The 16,257-nt window shown below is 39.9% G+C and overlaps 1 protein-coding gene across 1 annotated transcript in view; it reads left to right on the top strand.

The window, feature by feature from the left end:
• The window catches only part of LOC139721414 (scavenger receptor cysteine-rich domain superfamily protein-like), a 33,122-nt gene extending 25,598 nt beyond the window's left edge, over nt 1-7,524 (top strand). Inside the window, exons 7-12 of the mRNA XM_071632730.1 lie at nt 806-1,010; nt 2,907-3,034; nt 3,670-4,005; nt 4,474-4,797; nt 5,488-5,823; nt 6,608-7,524. Of these exons, the coding sequence (XP_071488831.1) occupies nt 806-1,010; nt 2,907-3,034; nt 3,670-4,005; nt 4,474-4,797; nt 5,488-5,823; nt 6,608-6,822 (1,544 nt within the window). The 3' untranslated portion in view covers nt 6,823-7,524. The remainder of the gene's footprint in view (nt 1-805; nt 1,011-2,906; nt 3,035-3,669; nt 4,006-4,473; nt 4,798-5,487; nt 5,824-6,607) is intronic.
• Nucleotides 7,525-16,257: the final 8,733 nt, after the last annotated feature.

Genomic DNA, 16,257 nt, shown 5'->3' with positions numbered 1-16,257 from the left:
TTGACTCTGATCCCGATGTGGATGTAACATTCGCGTGTACATTTCTCCGTTCAGTGCAGGACTCCATGATCGCGAATTTAACCACTCGCGAAATCATCGGGAATTCCCGATTCGCGAAAATTTAGACTCGCGAAATATATGGCGTATACAGTACATACACCAGTACTGCAAGACATTGTATTGTGTTTGATTCAAAGGTTCTTAAAATAACTGGAGGAGTACATGATAGAAATGAAATCAAATTTTGTTCAAGGACAAACTATAACCGCCACAGCTCTTTTGATTGAATCTAGGATAGTTCTCTTGAAGGAATCAAAAAGAAAAAATATTGTCTCAACAATTCTGGGTTACATGTTCAAAAGGTACATGTAAGAAGCAAAGATTTTGTAAATCAAGTTCTAGGAAATGCAGTTTCTATGAAATCAATGTGAATGAAATTATTATCTGGCTTGTTGAATATGAAATTGTCTGATCTTCTCTCCCAAAGGTTACAGGTCGAAGGTCACAACGAAGGTCATGACCATCGTCATAATTCACTGAAAGAATTTGATGAAACAAAGTGAGAGATAAACTGATATACATGTACAAGCAATTGATAATTTACTATAATGATTATCGTTGAGGACGGACTGGTTTTGCTATAACACACATTTCCCATAGACACCTGCCCGAGTATTCTTGGGACCCGTCTTCAGCGGGTTAATACAAGTCATTGGAGATCAAGAAGTGTTTGTAAAGCAGAATTAGTCTACTGCTATAGAAATGGTGACATTGCACTTTTCGTGGTTACCTTCACACTCCACAGGAGACACGGTCAGACTGGTGGAGGGGGAGTTCCCTGGTGAGGGTTTGGCGGAGGTCTCCTTCCATGGCCAGTGGTGGCGCCTGACCTGCAGCTACCAAGTTGCTGAGGAGGTAGCCACAGTGATCTGCCATCAGCTAGGCTACCGCCATCTTCTGATGAGAGACGATAGACTGTCCAGAAGGAAGGGCATCACCCCAATCTATGAGTTAGTTGATTTGATGTTTCAAATTTCTGTTTGTTTGTTTAGTTGTCCCCGCCGAACGAGTTCGAGCAGGGGACTATGAAACGGGCTCCGTACGTGTGTGTGTCCGTGTGTCCGTCCGTCCGTCCGTCCGTGTGTCCGTGTGTGCGTCCGTGTGTGATCAAAATCTTCAATTTGCTACTTCTCTGTCATTTATGAGCCAATTTTGATTCTGTTTGCTTTATATGATAGCACTACATGGGAGCTTTGAAACTTCTACACAGAATTTCAGTCGTGACCTTTGACCTTGACCTTTGACCTATATTGTACATTTTGCTACAAAATGCTACTCCTTTGCCATTTCTAACCCGATTTCGATTCCGTTTGCTTTATGTGATGGCACTAGGTGAGGGCTTCAAAACTTCTACACAGAATTTTGACCTTTGACTTCTTTGACCTTTAACCTTGATTTTTTGACCTATATTGTACATTTTGCTACAAAATGCTACTCCTTCGCCATTTCTAACCCGATTTCGATTCCGTTTGCTTTATGTGATGGCACTAGGTGAGGGCTTCAAAACTTCTACACAGAATTTTGACCTTTGACTTCTTTGACCTTTGACCTTGATTTTTGACCTATATTGTACATTTTGCTACGAAATGCTACTCCTTCGCCATTTTTAACCCGATTTCGATTCCGTTTGCTTTATATGATGGCACTAGTTGAGGGCTTCAAAACTTCTACACAGAATTTTGACCTTTGACTTCTTTGACCTTTGACCTTGATTTTTGACCTATATTGTGCATTTTGCTACAGAATGCTACTCCTTAGCCATTTCTAACCCGATTTCGATTCCGTTTGCTTTATGTGATAGCACTAGGTGAGGGCTTCAAAAGTTCTACACAGAATTTTGACCTTTGTCTTCTTTGACCTTTGACCTTGATTTTTGACCTATATTGTACATTGGCTACAAAATGCTACTCCTTCGCCATTTCTAACCCAATTTCGATTCCATTTGCTTTATGTGATGGCACTAGGTGAGGGCTTCAAAACTTCTACACAGAATTTTGACCTTTGACCTTGACCTTTTTTTTTTTACCTATATTGCACATTTTGTTACAAAATGCTACTTCCGGCGGGGACATATGTTACGCACCGCGTAATTTCTACTTTTCCTTGTTTGTTTTTGTATGTGTGTGTGTGTGTGTGTGTTCCGCTGAACACAGCTGATCTGTATTGTAGTCTTGGTATCCTTTCTAGCGCCTTTCTGCACCTAAATCAGGGCCCTGTTTCATAAAACTTGTCATCAATAACAAGTTACGATAGTTGTTACAAGCTACTGAAATCCTTGCATCTGATTGGCTGAGAGCAAATTTGTTTGTAGAGATGTGGCAGTTGTCATCACACTGAAAACAAGATTTATGAAACAGGATCCAGGCCTTGCTGTCCTACTGTCAGATGTTTTCTAATCATTGGTGCTAGGCCTGGACCAGAAGTGATGACAGATGAGTAATTTTTATCTTGACACTATTAACTCCTTATGTGTCATGATGTAAACTCACTGTGTGCTGCCACATTATTCTTAAACCTCGGCACATAAGTGCTATTGGAAAATATTATGTTTTTCAAAGCCATTTTACTCTTTATAGAGGCACTTGTGCTAGAAATGCATTGCAGCAAAGTTATCGCAAAAATTGCGGGCTTGCTGTGATGTTAATCTTATGACAAAGCTATGGCTGTGACGTTAGTAATGTACTGACGCATATTGTGATTAATCTATAGGCTTGTGCACTGTTTGTTCTTGAGCAAAATATGCGAAATGGTAAGCTGTCGAGTGAGTGAGGTGTGCGAACATGGCACGCAAAGAGTTAGAGAAGCTTGATTACTGGTACATTGATATGATTATTATTGTCTCCCAGTGATATTACCTGCTTGGGGAATGAAACCAGCCTTGCTGACTGTGACTACGAGGTACGGGAATTCTCATGTTACTTCGGTGACTATGATATCACTATCATATGCACCAATGAGACACTTGTACCGTTAGGTGAGTACAGTCTGACCACTCCCATGCCACCTGTATGGTAGTCTTAAAAAGATAACCTATTTGGAAAACCTACAAGTTTGCTGGCCCTAGATAGGTATGCTGTGTGCAAGCAAGTAGGAAGTGAGTATGGAGACCAATGATCTCCACAGATTACTAAACTTATATACCACCAGACATGGTATAACATAAAATCATTCAGCCTTTTGTAAAGACTACCTGACAATCATGATCATTTAATCAGAATATGGACGTCAAGTATGTACTGTGAAACCAGAAATATTCACAGCATGAAATTTTAATGAATTGCCACCGGCATTCATTGCAGACTAGTGCAGGCAAGAACATTTTGTGTGTATTTTAAGTTTGCGAATCTTGGCTTCTCGCAAAATTCACGATGCACATGAAATTTTTTTTTTTTCAGAGTATGCACTATGGGACATGCTTGTAGAGGTTCCATTTTCATCCTTGCTGCTGTATATGGTTGTCTCATGAGTTAGCAATTTTGCCTTCGTTTGAATATATATGCAAAGGAATAGTTGCATATGAATAGCACTTTGAAATTTGATTTACTGAAATGCTGAGCCGTTTGTTCTATCCAAACTTTCTTACAATCTCTCTCTCTCTCTCTCTCTTAGGTTCTGATGTGCGCTTGGTTCAGGGAACGACAGAGTATGAGGGAAGGGTAGAGGTTGCTGTTGGCAATCGATATGGAGCTGTGTGTTCGAGTAGTACCTGGGACTTGAAAGCGGGTAATGTGCTGTGTCGCCAGCTTGGCTTTGAACCGGCCGTGGCAGCTCCCAGATTGGCCTACTTTGGATCGGATATGCGGACGTCATACATGTCCAACGTTGTCTGCTACGGGAATGAGAGTGCTCTCAGTGACTGCAGCTTTACTGGTCCCGAAGGTGTGAGGTGTTCGTCGGGCGAGACTGCCAGCGTCATCTGCGGCAATGATTACCGAGCGCCCGAAGGTGAATGAAATGACGACTTGAATTTTACAGAGTCGGAGCAGTCAGTGGCTGTGTCTCATAAAGAAATAAAACTGAGCTATGTTCATCAACTTGGCCTACTATTTGTTTCAACCCTTAAGGATAAAGAAGCCAGGTTTTAATAAATCACTCTGATTTATTGCTTTACATTATAAGTCTGTGGCGGCCATTTTAGGATTGTGTTTTCTGAATGGTAGTCTTTTATGGCTTACGGTTTTAGAACTAAGATTTTCTTTTTGTTTTTTGTTTTTGTAGCAAATTGGTCAAAACTAAATGACGGTAATCTTTTTTCGAATGTTGAAGTCATTTGTAAAGTGATAGTTGAATAACTGTTGCCTAATAGCTTGTGACAAGATGCAGATCTATCAATGGGTGAGTTTTATGCATGGCATGCATGACATGTGGCACAAGTGTTTTTTTTTCTGTCTTGTTTATCATTTTCATGAGCAGATTATCAAGTTCGTCTTGTTGGCTCACCCGAGAAGTATGAAGGAAGAGTCGAGGTTGGGTACGATGGACAGTGGGGAGGGATCTGCCGGACTGGCTTTACTCATGAAGATGCGGCTGTAGTCTGCCGTATGCTGGGCAAGTGGGGCGGCATCGAGTGGGCCGGCGACTACGGCAGCTCCGAGGGTCCCGTGGTGATGTCGGGAGTGGCATGCACAGAGAGGGAGAGCCACATTGCAGACTGCCTGCACCAGGGCCCGCCGGGATCTTGCCCATCCGGAGAACTGGCTGGCGTGTACTGCTCCGGGTCGGTGCAGAACTATCAAGGTTTGCCAATTATTGTTGCTTCAGGATTGTAGGGTAGTAATGCATATTGTAAAACCAGAAACATTTGTGGCACAAAAGTTTAGCAAATTGGAGCCAGCCGCTTTTTTCATGGCATGCAACTTTCATGAATTGTTGCAGATCTTGGCTCCTTGCGAAAATTGCAAACGTTTCATGCATGCGAAAATTCAGGTTTTGTAGTCCACTGTATTAATTTTGTTGTCACCGTCATTGTTGTCTTTTCGATTGTGTTATGGTGGGAGTCATTCTGGTCTTCATTTTGGTGGTAGTGTCTTTATTGCAGAATGTCAACTTCTACTTCGTGATCTAGTCTAGGGGTGATATGTTTTCATGATAGATTCTAGAACTGGGCTGGACATGAGTTTGAAGTAGATGCACTGCTCTGCATTATGTATTCTGATTCAACTTCTCAAGAACATAATCACAAAGCAGTGTTGATGGTTAGTGACAAGAAAGACTTTTACTAATCAAGAATGCTGAAGTAAATTTAAAAATGTATTCTAGTGGATATGATGCCTGTCTAGTAATCAGTCCAACCTGAATATGAATGCCCATGGTTTTTATCATAGCTTCTACTGAAACATTGAATAATTGGTGTTTACTTGCATATGTTTACCAGTGAAGGGCAAATTTGTTTATCAGTTGCAACTTCTCCTGTCACATTGCCATCAGACTTCAATGCACGTATTGCCGGCGGAGAATCGTCCTCATTCGGTAGGCCAGAGGTGTTCTACAACGGCTCGTGGGGCTACCTCTGTCTCTCCTCGTTGGGTAGCCACAGCGGCGAGGCGTTCTGCGAGAAGCTTGGACACGACCCCGCGAACACCAATCTGACGGCGGGAGGGCCCGCCACTTTGCTGAGTGCCTCACCGCTGGTCTTCAACTGCAGCCAGAGTGTGAGGGGCAAACTGTCTGAGTGCAAGTTTGTTCTGAATGAGAAGCTTCCGTTGGAGGGGTGTGACAAGCAAGGTATCGCTCTACTGGACTGTGAGGCAGTTGTTCCCAAGGGTGAGTATTTAGGAAAGGTTTTAATAGCAAGGCGCAAGTTCAGTGTGTATCAGCTTGCCAACAGGCAAGAAGCTTTTTTGCAAATGGAGTAGAGTCCTTGAGAACTTTGCTGTAGTCCAGATGATGCTGTGCTTATTCTGTTGTATGTTGTATGTTGTCTGTCCAGACATTTGATGTGCTGTTTACATATGTTTCTGTCTGTTTAAATGTTTTGTGTACATGTATGGAATGTATTCAGCCTGACAAAATTTTATTGTTTTATTCACTTGAAGAAAGATAAGCCAGATGTGCACAATATATACACAAAACTATTTAACTATACTTGATTATAAGATCACATATTTCGAGTAAATGTATGAAAATCCATTGATTTAATGTTTCTTAGAGTGTCAGCTTAACCCTTGGTGTGCTTTGAGGAATGATTCCCCCCCCCCCCCCAAAAAAAAAAAAAAAAAAAAAGAAGGAAAAAAAAAAAAAAAGGAAGGATTCTGAAGAAAGAAACCCCAAAGTGTGGAACACACTGTCCAAAGTGTGTGACACAGAAAGGACAAATATCATTGTGCAATATTTCACTATGTGGAAAGTTTGTGAAACATTTTCCTGAGCTGGAGCTAAAGCGAAATGTAACAGAGCACAAACATTTTTGGAGCTACTTGATTTTGTGCTGCAATACTTCCAACAATCAAAGCAAAGTTCATTGAAATTAGCCCCTCACCATTAAAAAAAAAGAAAGAGAAAAATCAACTTTTACAATTCTTTCTGCTTATATTGTCTTCACTTGCAGAGGAAAAACCGAAGAAAAACGTTCGCTTCATAGTTCAGATGGTGTTCATTGGTCTTACTGTTTTACTGGCCCTGGTATCAATAACCTCGTTAATTGTGCGATGTTGCTTGTCGGGCTCAGACAGTCCGGACCAATCCAACAGTGCCAACTACAACGCCGTGGCTCAGTCAGACGGTGGAACAGAGGGAACAAAGCAGTCCAGCACAGCCATTTGAATGTTTGCATTAACCACATGGATGAGGGTGTTGTAAGGTTGCCTTGAAATGGCTGAAGTGGCTTGTAACTCCATGTTTATGTTATACTTTGATCGAGCATAATGGATGATAACCTTCCATTAAAATCAGGCAAAATGAAAAAAGAAAACGTTGTAGAATGTAAAAGTTTCACATGTTTTTATGAAATTTGATAATGGTCGTGACCTCTTATGTTAATTAGATGAAGCAAATAAGTCATTTACTAACTCTTCCATTGGTTCGCAAGTGTCTTCAGAATCATGCACTTGATGGACATTAATTTAGTAACTGCAAACCTATCCTGCCTCATTCTTCTGATCTTGAATTCTCTTCTTACTCTCTTTTAGAAGATGAAATTCAGTGACTCGTGTATTGTTACGCCTTGTTAACATAGAGGCAATATCCTAGTGTGCAAGATTTAGTGACTGCCTCTGTTTGTAGATGCATAAAATATGCATCCCCTAGATATAGATTGATAATCAAATAGCGTTCGGTGCCTGATGGCAACCAGACATGTGTGGTTTTTCAGGAGTATTAAAGTGACAGGGTAGGTTAAACATATGATGGGTATGCAGTGAAGGCGAGTCATTGCTTTTGAGCAGTGCTCTGAATATATGAGAAATGTTGACTTGTTAATACAATTTGTTGTGCTTGTACACGAACAAAGAACCCCATTGCGGTGAAAAATGTCCATTCTATATCGATGGTATACTTATTTTTGACACTCAGCATAATTCTTTTTAGACATGGTTGTGTGGCCTGAAGTAGAAATTCTAGTTGTACTGTTGATATAAAATGTGGCATAGGAAGTGTCTTCGTGTGCCAGTTCATCTGATGAAACAGTGCAGTGTGTGAGGTGCAGAATGCCTTGTGTGTTTGAACAAATAAAGATCATGTGATGAAATTATATTTCATAGATATTAGTTGAAGGGTAAAGATATATGCATACCTTTCATGGGTTGTTGATTGTAAACTAAAATGAAATGTTAATCATCCTTGATATGATATTTTGCTAGTTCTTGTCTGCAAATTTTGAAATATTTTGCGTAAACTGAAATTGATCAATTTGTTCACCATCTTGAGCAGTTCTTCTATGTGACTAGTCTTCCCCATTTTGTGTAAGTCATGATTTAATTTGTCTTGAACCTGTTCTTCGTTGTCACTATTTTGATGTGATGCAATGATTTTCAGGGATTAAATACAAAATGTACAACTGTATGTTGAAACCATTAACAAGTGCATCCCCCCCCCCCAAAAAAAAAAATAGCACAAAAAAAAAAACAAACAAAAACAAAATAGATGATAACCAAGTTCCCTCTCAAGAGGGATACATGCCAATTTGTTGTCAATTTTGTCAAACTTTCAAAAATCAGATTTTACAGGAGTGAAAATTCATGAAATGCGTTCAATTTTCACTGCCAATGCAATGTGCCTGCCCATTCTTGATGGATGCCATTCTGGTTGTAAAGATACATGGAACGCATTTGCTATGTGATGACAGAAGCAACTGATACTGATAGTGTGATTTCTGTAAGTAATTGTCATTGATATATGGCCAATCAGATGTGTGTGTATTTAGTGCTTATTAGTGAATCTATGTTGAAGTCTTTTTGTGTGTATTTGATAGCCCTTAGATTAATAGTGATTATACATCTCGTACAATGAGCAATTTATTTCATTTCGTGGTATTAAATGTGTTTGTCATTTTGAAATTTGCAGGACTTTTCCGGAGATCTTGTTCCAAAAGATTTTTTCCTCGAATATCTGTACTCCTTAAGCATAGCCAGTATGTTTGACACTGCCTTCCTCAGTGTATGATTGTTTTATTTTTAAGCATGTTCCATGAGGGTGGTCCATGAGGGTTTGAATATTTTGCTGCAACATGCTCGAATTCTTATGCAATATCCTCAGAAGCCAGCACTGTACATGTTATGCAACATCCTCAAGAATTGGTAACATACTCAAAATAAGATGTATTCAAACGTGTGAAAAATGTGTGCAAAACTTGAGAAACATCAAACTACTTTGAAAATTTGTGCACAGAACGTGAGACAGAAAATCAAATGTAAGCAGCACAACGGGAAATCAGTCGCAAAATACTGTGCGCACTCGTGAGATACTCTCCGTGCACATACAATTTCTGCAACATCCTCACATGCGGAGCTTGCAACTTGCTCAAATTTCATGTTGTGGATCACCCTTTGAATCCATGATATGTGGTGGCATGTATAGGAATCATAATGGCTGGTACCTGGAGAGTTGAATGATCACGGTTCAACCTGCGCTTTGGAGATTCCCCAGATATTATCTATCTTTTGAAATCCTCATATTATTTCTTGGCTCCAACAAAATTTCTGTGTGCCGAGTTGCTTGCCCTAGAGAGTGTGTGTAAATTGTGATCTTATCCTGTAGAGAAGTGAATAGAATACTGTATGGCTGACTATGCAGTAGCTAGAAATTTGCGCTATATATCTTTAATGAACCGTGTTATGTGTTACAGACAGGTACACAAACGCAGAGCTTTAAAAAGTGTGTGTTGTTTGACCCAGTCTGTTGGGTTTCATGGTGTGTGTTTACGTCGACTTTGCCTCTTTCCCAGAGCATGGTGAATCTTGTTTTTGCAATTGTCTATACTTTTCCGAATTGCATACCTAATTTCATGAGAATCAAAGGTGCTGTTTGTTTGGAAGGAACCAGTGGGCAATTAGGGTTTTTTTTTTTTTTTATAAATATGAATGGCCAGGGTAGAAGCGTGTATTACCTCATTCGCAAAGAGTGCAAATCATCATGCTTGCCCATTTCTAACACAAAACACCAACACCAAATGTGTTTCTAATTGGTTTTAGCAAATATGTGTGTCAAACACAGAAATAGTAGTCCAGTAACTGAAAGTGTGAAGTGACTTCTTTTGTTTGTCATGACGCTAGAAGTGTCTCTAAATTCTTGTGTGGTGCGCACAATAGTTTAAAGGAACCAATCTGTATTTATTACCATTTAATCAATGAACCTACAGCTTTATGAGCTAGATGTCTGTGCGCTGTTATAAAAGTCTTGTTTATGTGAATTCTAGTGCAATACCCTTTGTTTCACAAATTCTGGATGAATTGGAAGAAGCATCGTGTCGAGCAACTCACTCCATTATCTTAATTTTCTCTTTCACTTTAAACGGTGTTGTTTCCATCATCTATAAATGTAGAAGATTGGGGTTTTTTATGTTCCTTTGGAGAAGGGAGCAGAATTTGACAAGTTTTTGTTAAGTCTGTTATGTTTTTTGCTTATTTGTTTTTCTGTTGTGGATATGCTGAAAATGTTCACTTTAAGACTTACATACAGTTCTGTATATGGTGATGTTGGTTATCATTTTAAAAACATCAGAGATTATTGACAATCACATGGTTGCTTATTTTAAAACTATGTTGAATTCAACACTCCATCACCTGGAACTATTCTAAAGTCAATACCAGTATGTGGGAATGTTTCCTCCCCCCCCCCCCCCCCCCCCCAAGAAAAACAACAACAACAAACCACCACTAACATAAAACAGGTGTACAAAGTGTGTGATATTCAGTTTATGGTGGAAAGCAAATGTGTATCCAGGGAGGTATCGCAACTTCATGTGCATGTACATGTTGAAATTGCATTTTGTTTAGTAATATTCAGTAGTGAATTTATGTGAATGAGTGAATGTGTAATATTTATGCATCAACAGTCTAAAGAAAAAACTACTTGAAGCTGAAGTAATATTACCGGTATTTAGTGTGAATCTGTAGTCACTGTGCATATGTAATCAATAGGTGAATTACTCAACATTCCTCACACTGCATACAGGAAGCAACTACTGTGTATTTAATTTGTTGTATTTAATTCCTTTGATATACAGTCAAACCTGTCTATAGCGGCCACCCAAGGGAAACGAAAAGAGTGGCCGTTATAGACAGGTGGCCGTTATAGACAGGTTATCCAACTTTGTGTACATTGCCTACATACGTGTGTACATGTATACGTATGCACACATGTGTTTCATGCATTGAACAATGCCGGTGTTTATGAAAATTGTTGCACACTATAGCATATGTAGCCTACGGTCGTGAAGAAAGCTTAACACTAGTGCATCATTATGACTGAATGAGTGATGAATGCAGCGGTGGCTATCACTGAACATTGCCCATGAATGACTAGCACGGCTACTAAGCAGAAAAACATGCTGAATTATCAGCTCGGTTCAGGCTCCATCGGGTCTGTGGCCGCTATAGACAGGTTAAAATCTACCACGGGAAACAAAATTTGTGGCCGCTGGCCGCGTTAGACAGGTGGTCGCTATACACAGGGTCTTTAACACGACTTTTCTCTCGGGGGGGATTTTTCAGTGACCGCTATAGACAGGTGCCCGCTAAGGCAGGTTTGACTGTATTAGACTACAAGAGCAGAGATGTGTCCTTGTGTGTCCAGCTTACATGTGGGCATTAAATCCATACCCCTTCCTGAAAACAAGAGAAAACCAACAACAAACAAACAATGAAAACTCTGTGACTCATGCATACTCTAATAGAAAAGCCTGTGTAAACCAAATCAGATTTTTATGTCACTGATGATTTGTTTTGTGCATCAACATCTTTGTGTAAGATCTAAACTCCTTTTCAAGTGCATGTGTATGTGTGTATGTACATATTTTGTACATGAATGCATAAACTATGCACGGGAATAGTGTATAGCAAGGCATAAGTGTGTTCATGAACATACAGTTGATATAAAATGAAAATAAAATGCAATCTAAAGCAGCTGAATATTGGGGAGAAAATTTGATGGCAGTCTCTTCTTAATAGGCTGAAAGTAACATTATTTCATCAGTGCTATACAATGTAGGTGAACAATCCACAGATCATTGCTATTTCAATCTTTCCCTTTGTTGGTGTTGTTTCTGATGTGAACATGTGTACTTCAGACACTTCTTGTTAGTACTGTTAACTAATGTGCCTTCTTTTCTCTTATATTCTTAACTCTCAAGCTTTGATTACTTGCACATGAAACTCCTCTAGACAACAAGGTTTTTAAACTAATGACATGTAATGAATGGTGTGTAATAATTCAATTGATTCACATTTGTGTGAAAGAAGAAACACTTCCAGTTCCTACAAATCGTATGTATCCTTGTACTCAGGAACTCTAAGTATGTGTATCTGCAACATTATCAATCAAACAATCATGTGTGAAAGAGTATGGTTAACCTGTTCAAGACTAGTCCTGATTATACTCGGGCAGGTGTCTATGGGAAATGCATGTAATAGCAAAATCAGCCCGTCCTTAACGGGTAAGTGTTACGCTGAATTATGATCAAAGCCAGAAGTGGTGTAATTATAAAGGAAGCTGTCTTGTCACATAGAACAAAAGGAGTACTTCTACAGTGCACGTCCGTGAGAACGAACACGGTTATAACAAAATTCCGGTTCCAAGGAAGTAAAAATTCGGGCCAGAAAATTATCTGCTCTGTGTTCTTCAGTGTGTATTTGTTCAGTTGTAAAAAAAAATCGATATAATAACGAAAGAAAACCAGCGGTCCCGAGGACTTCATTATAACGGGAGTCCACTGTATTTGTATACATGGGAACCTTATTGTAACGAGGACCCCCAAAAATCAAGACAATTACCCTGTGATATCGGGTTTCTCACTACATATCAGGATACAATTAAAAAGCAAGAAATGTAGAGTTAGGACCTGCAAAATGACCTAGCCAAAGGAGAGTTTTCTTGTATCCAACATCTTCATACACATTAGGTTCCATTGCACAAATTTTATTTAAAATGATCCACATGGCATTGATCTTTCCCAGTGCAATGTCAGTACTCCTGCATACTATGAATTGGAATGTTCGACTACCATTAGGGTTATTTCAGTGTTTGCTTTTTTAACTAACCTTGTATTTTCATAACTGCATGAGAACTTGATAAATCAGGGAATCATATCATATTTTTTTTTTCATAATGTAATAGGCTGACAGAATAAATACATGTATATGAATAAATGAGCTATCAGTGTGCTCTGTCTTTGAAGTCTATCGAGTGGGAAATCTGTGGAAATGCATGTTTGTATATGTACAGCACTCATGTGGTTTTGCTTTGGATTTTTTTCCCAAAAATGTGTAACCCAGCCAATTTTCAGGTCCTCATGTGCCTCAAAATATTACATATGTTCATGTAGTCAAAGGATCCCAATTTGTTTTTATAAAGAAATATCTTGTACATGTACACCATCAATATTACAGTTTATATAACACCTAAATAGATCCTTGCCATTTAATTGGTTGTTTGATATTGATCATTCGTCCCACTTTACTACTACATCATCATTCGTGCAATTGTGGCTCCATTCACGGTGCAATCTTGGATCCATACAATTTGCTCCATTGCACACACAAGAAGAAAACCAAGGAAGTAAAATGCTTGTGTTTGCAGTGTGCATGCAAACAAGCATAATACATGTATTAACAGACAGTGCGCTAGCATATAGCACTCGGTGAGCACTCTCTCAATCTCAGATCTCGAACATTCTCTCCTTTGTAAATTCATAAAAAATCAAATGGGAAGGATCTATTTTTAGGTGTTATAAAACAAATAATAAATGTTTTTCATTCCTGCAATGGACAGAATGTTTCATTCGGTGAAAGATTGAATTATTGATCCATTCAACTCAACTACGCTTTGTTGAATGGATCATTTAATCTTCCACCTCGTGAAATATTCTGTCCATTGCATCCACAAACATTATTAGTACAATGTATAACATTTGACCATAGATAACCAAAGCTGTAGCCATGGATACTAAATACACAACATCTGCAATATCCAACACAGCCCTATTATCATTGTCAAAAATTTCAACTTTCAACAACTGATGCTACCATGACAACAGATGAGTAACTACAGAATAGCCTGCTGCAGATACACTTACACAAGGATTTGATGACCTCTCACCTTAACCCGTTGAGGACGAGTCCCGAGTATACTCGGGCAAGTGTCTATGGGAAATGCGTGTTGTAGCAAAATCAAACCGTCCTCAACGGGTTAAGAAAAATTAACTATGACATGACTTCAGATAAGAAAATCAGTGCATGGCAAATTTGAGCATATTTGAGCATACTTGGGTACTTTTCCCCATAAACTCACCGGTTTCTCCTACTTCACAAAGAGAGAAAAGCATAGCAAACATATTCTACAATTTTTAAAAGGTAGCTTTATTGATTGATCTTTATTACCAATCTGGAAAAAAAAATCTTGTTTTATGTATCTCACAGATGATTCACCACCATGAGATATAATACGTTGACCACTCAAAACTTCAAGTCAACCGACACTCCAATATATGCTGTACAAATACAATGTACAGTACAAAATCAAATTATTTATGTGAAATCATATCACAGCTGTAAGAAGACAAATAATCTGTCGAGCTATTATGAGTCTATGTTTACAACATAAAAGTGTGGAGCTCCCACAAAATAGGACCCCCTCCCCTTATTAAGTTTTGAAGCAATTATTTTATTATGTAATTAGGCCAAACACATGTTGAGAGCGACGAGTGGAAACATAACCGAGCATAAAGTCCCCCTACAGCGTTTCAACTATCCCCTAAACAATGGAGCAGCCCCTCCAAGGAAGTACGTTTTCCTACCCCCCAGCAAGAGAGTGAACCATCCCAGCCTTATGGGGGTGCCAGATGAATCCATGTGATGCGGTATTGGTGGAGGTCAGCAGTTGTGCTCATCATCACAATTCAAGCATCACGTGGATTCTTTCTTCTTCTGATAGATAGATATGCCCCCCCCCCCCACACACACACGAGTCCGAGTACCTTCAGGAGGAAAGATGGCAAAACTTCAGAATGTTACCAGCAGTGTGCTAGGGGGCCTCATCCAGCTTGAAAAAAAGCAGGTCCTAGAAATAGTTGTCTTGTGTGACCTCCCTGCAAAGAAGTTACAGAAGGCAAGGAGTAAAGGATGCTTCAGAGTTCTGTGACTGGTAACATTGTACTTGACCGGGGAAGAGTTAGAAGGGGAGACAGATGGGGGAATGGAGTTGCTGAGTAAGACTATGGAGAAGGTGGATGAGTGGGCCAAAGTGAGGGAAAACAAAGAAGGGAAGAGCAGAGAAAGCTCACCAATACCAGCCTCAAAACCTTCACCCATGAACACAATTCCTCCTCATCATGCACATAAGGAGTTCAAAATAAGAGGACAGAGAGGAGACCCCAGTCAAAGAGACAAACTTCCTTTCTCGAGCCTGGTGCATCAAATCGACCGTGCCATCTCAAGAGGGTATCCAGAGGAGGACATAGTGGATGCCATCATCGACGCAATGATCCCTGGTCTTCCTCTCCATAGGTACTTGGAAACTAAACCCGACCTTAACTTGCCTGTCTTGAGATGCCTACTCCATAGCCATTATTGAGAAAAAGAGGCTACGGAGTTGTACTACGATTTGACGCGTGCCGTACAAGATCCCAAGGAGAGCCCTCAGGAGTTCCTGCTACAGATGTTGGCACTCCATCAGAAAATCGTCTTCGCATCAAAGGAAGCTGACGCAAATGTCACTTACGACTCCACTCTTGTTCAGGGAATGTTCATGCATTCCCCAATTACAGGAATCATCAATGAAAATGTCAGAAGGGAGACCTGAAACCATTGTTGCAGGATATGTCAACAAGTGACAAGGCCATCCTGGAAAGAATAAACATCGCTGCCAACAACAAAAATGAATGACAGCAGAAGCAGGCCACAACAAAGAAGCTAAATGTCCAAGAAATAAATGTCCAAGCCCCAAAGAAGAAAGGCCAAAAAGAGAAGCACCAATGCAGATCAATTAACAGCAGACAAAAGAGGACATCTAGCGTGTTCTGAGTTGGCAGCCGTAACACATAAAGTCACTATCCCAATGCCTCAAATGGTGCCAGCAAGTGCACCTCCAAACAGAGGACCGGACTGGGGATGCCAAAACTGCTGCTCAGCTGTGAGAGGATAGAGTTGCCAGCATTGCTTCATATGTGGAATCAGTGACCACTTCCTGAGGCATTGTCAGTAACAGAGAGTGGGAAACTTTGGAGGGGCATCTAAGAGGGGCAAGAGATTCCCCAGAAACAGCCTCAGGCCAGTCTCATTAGTAGGTAGAAAATGTACAGTTAGTTGTCTCCTTAATCGGGCATTGTGGGATATGGTGCACACGTCACTATCTCTGGAAGATAGAGACAGATTTTTTGCCAGATATGACACCAAGACAAATTGACAAATTACTCAGCAGAGATCTGTTCCTCAAGGCTGCTAATGGTGTTGACAGCCCTTTTCTTGGATGGACCAATGTTAAATTCAACATTGTTGGACAGTGTGATGCCATCAAGGTAACCACCCTGGTCAGCCCAGGTCCTCTGGT

Source organism: Diadema antillarum, unplaced genomic scaffold (genome assembly GCF_040938485.1).
Source record: "Diadema antillarum isolate AM-2024a unplaced genomic scaffold, OU_Dant_1.0 scf00000143, whole genome shotgun sequence".
Classification (NCBI taxonomy): Eukaryota; Metazoa; Echinodermata; class Echinoidea; order Diadematoida; family Diadematidae; genus Diadema; species Diadema antillarum.
The sequence above is the reverse complement of the archived record's forward strand: the minus strand, read 5'-3'. Positions and strand labels throughout refer to the sequence as shown.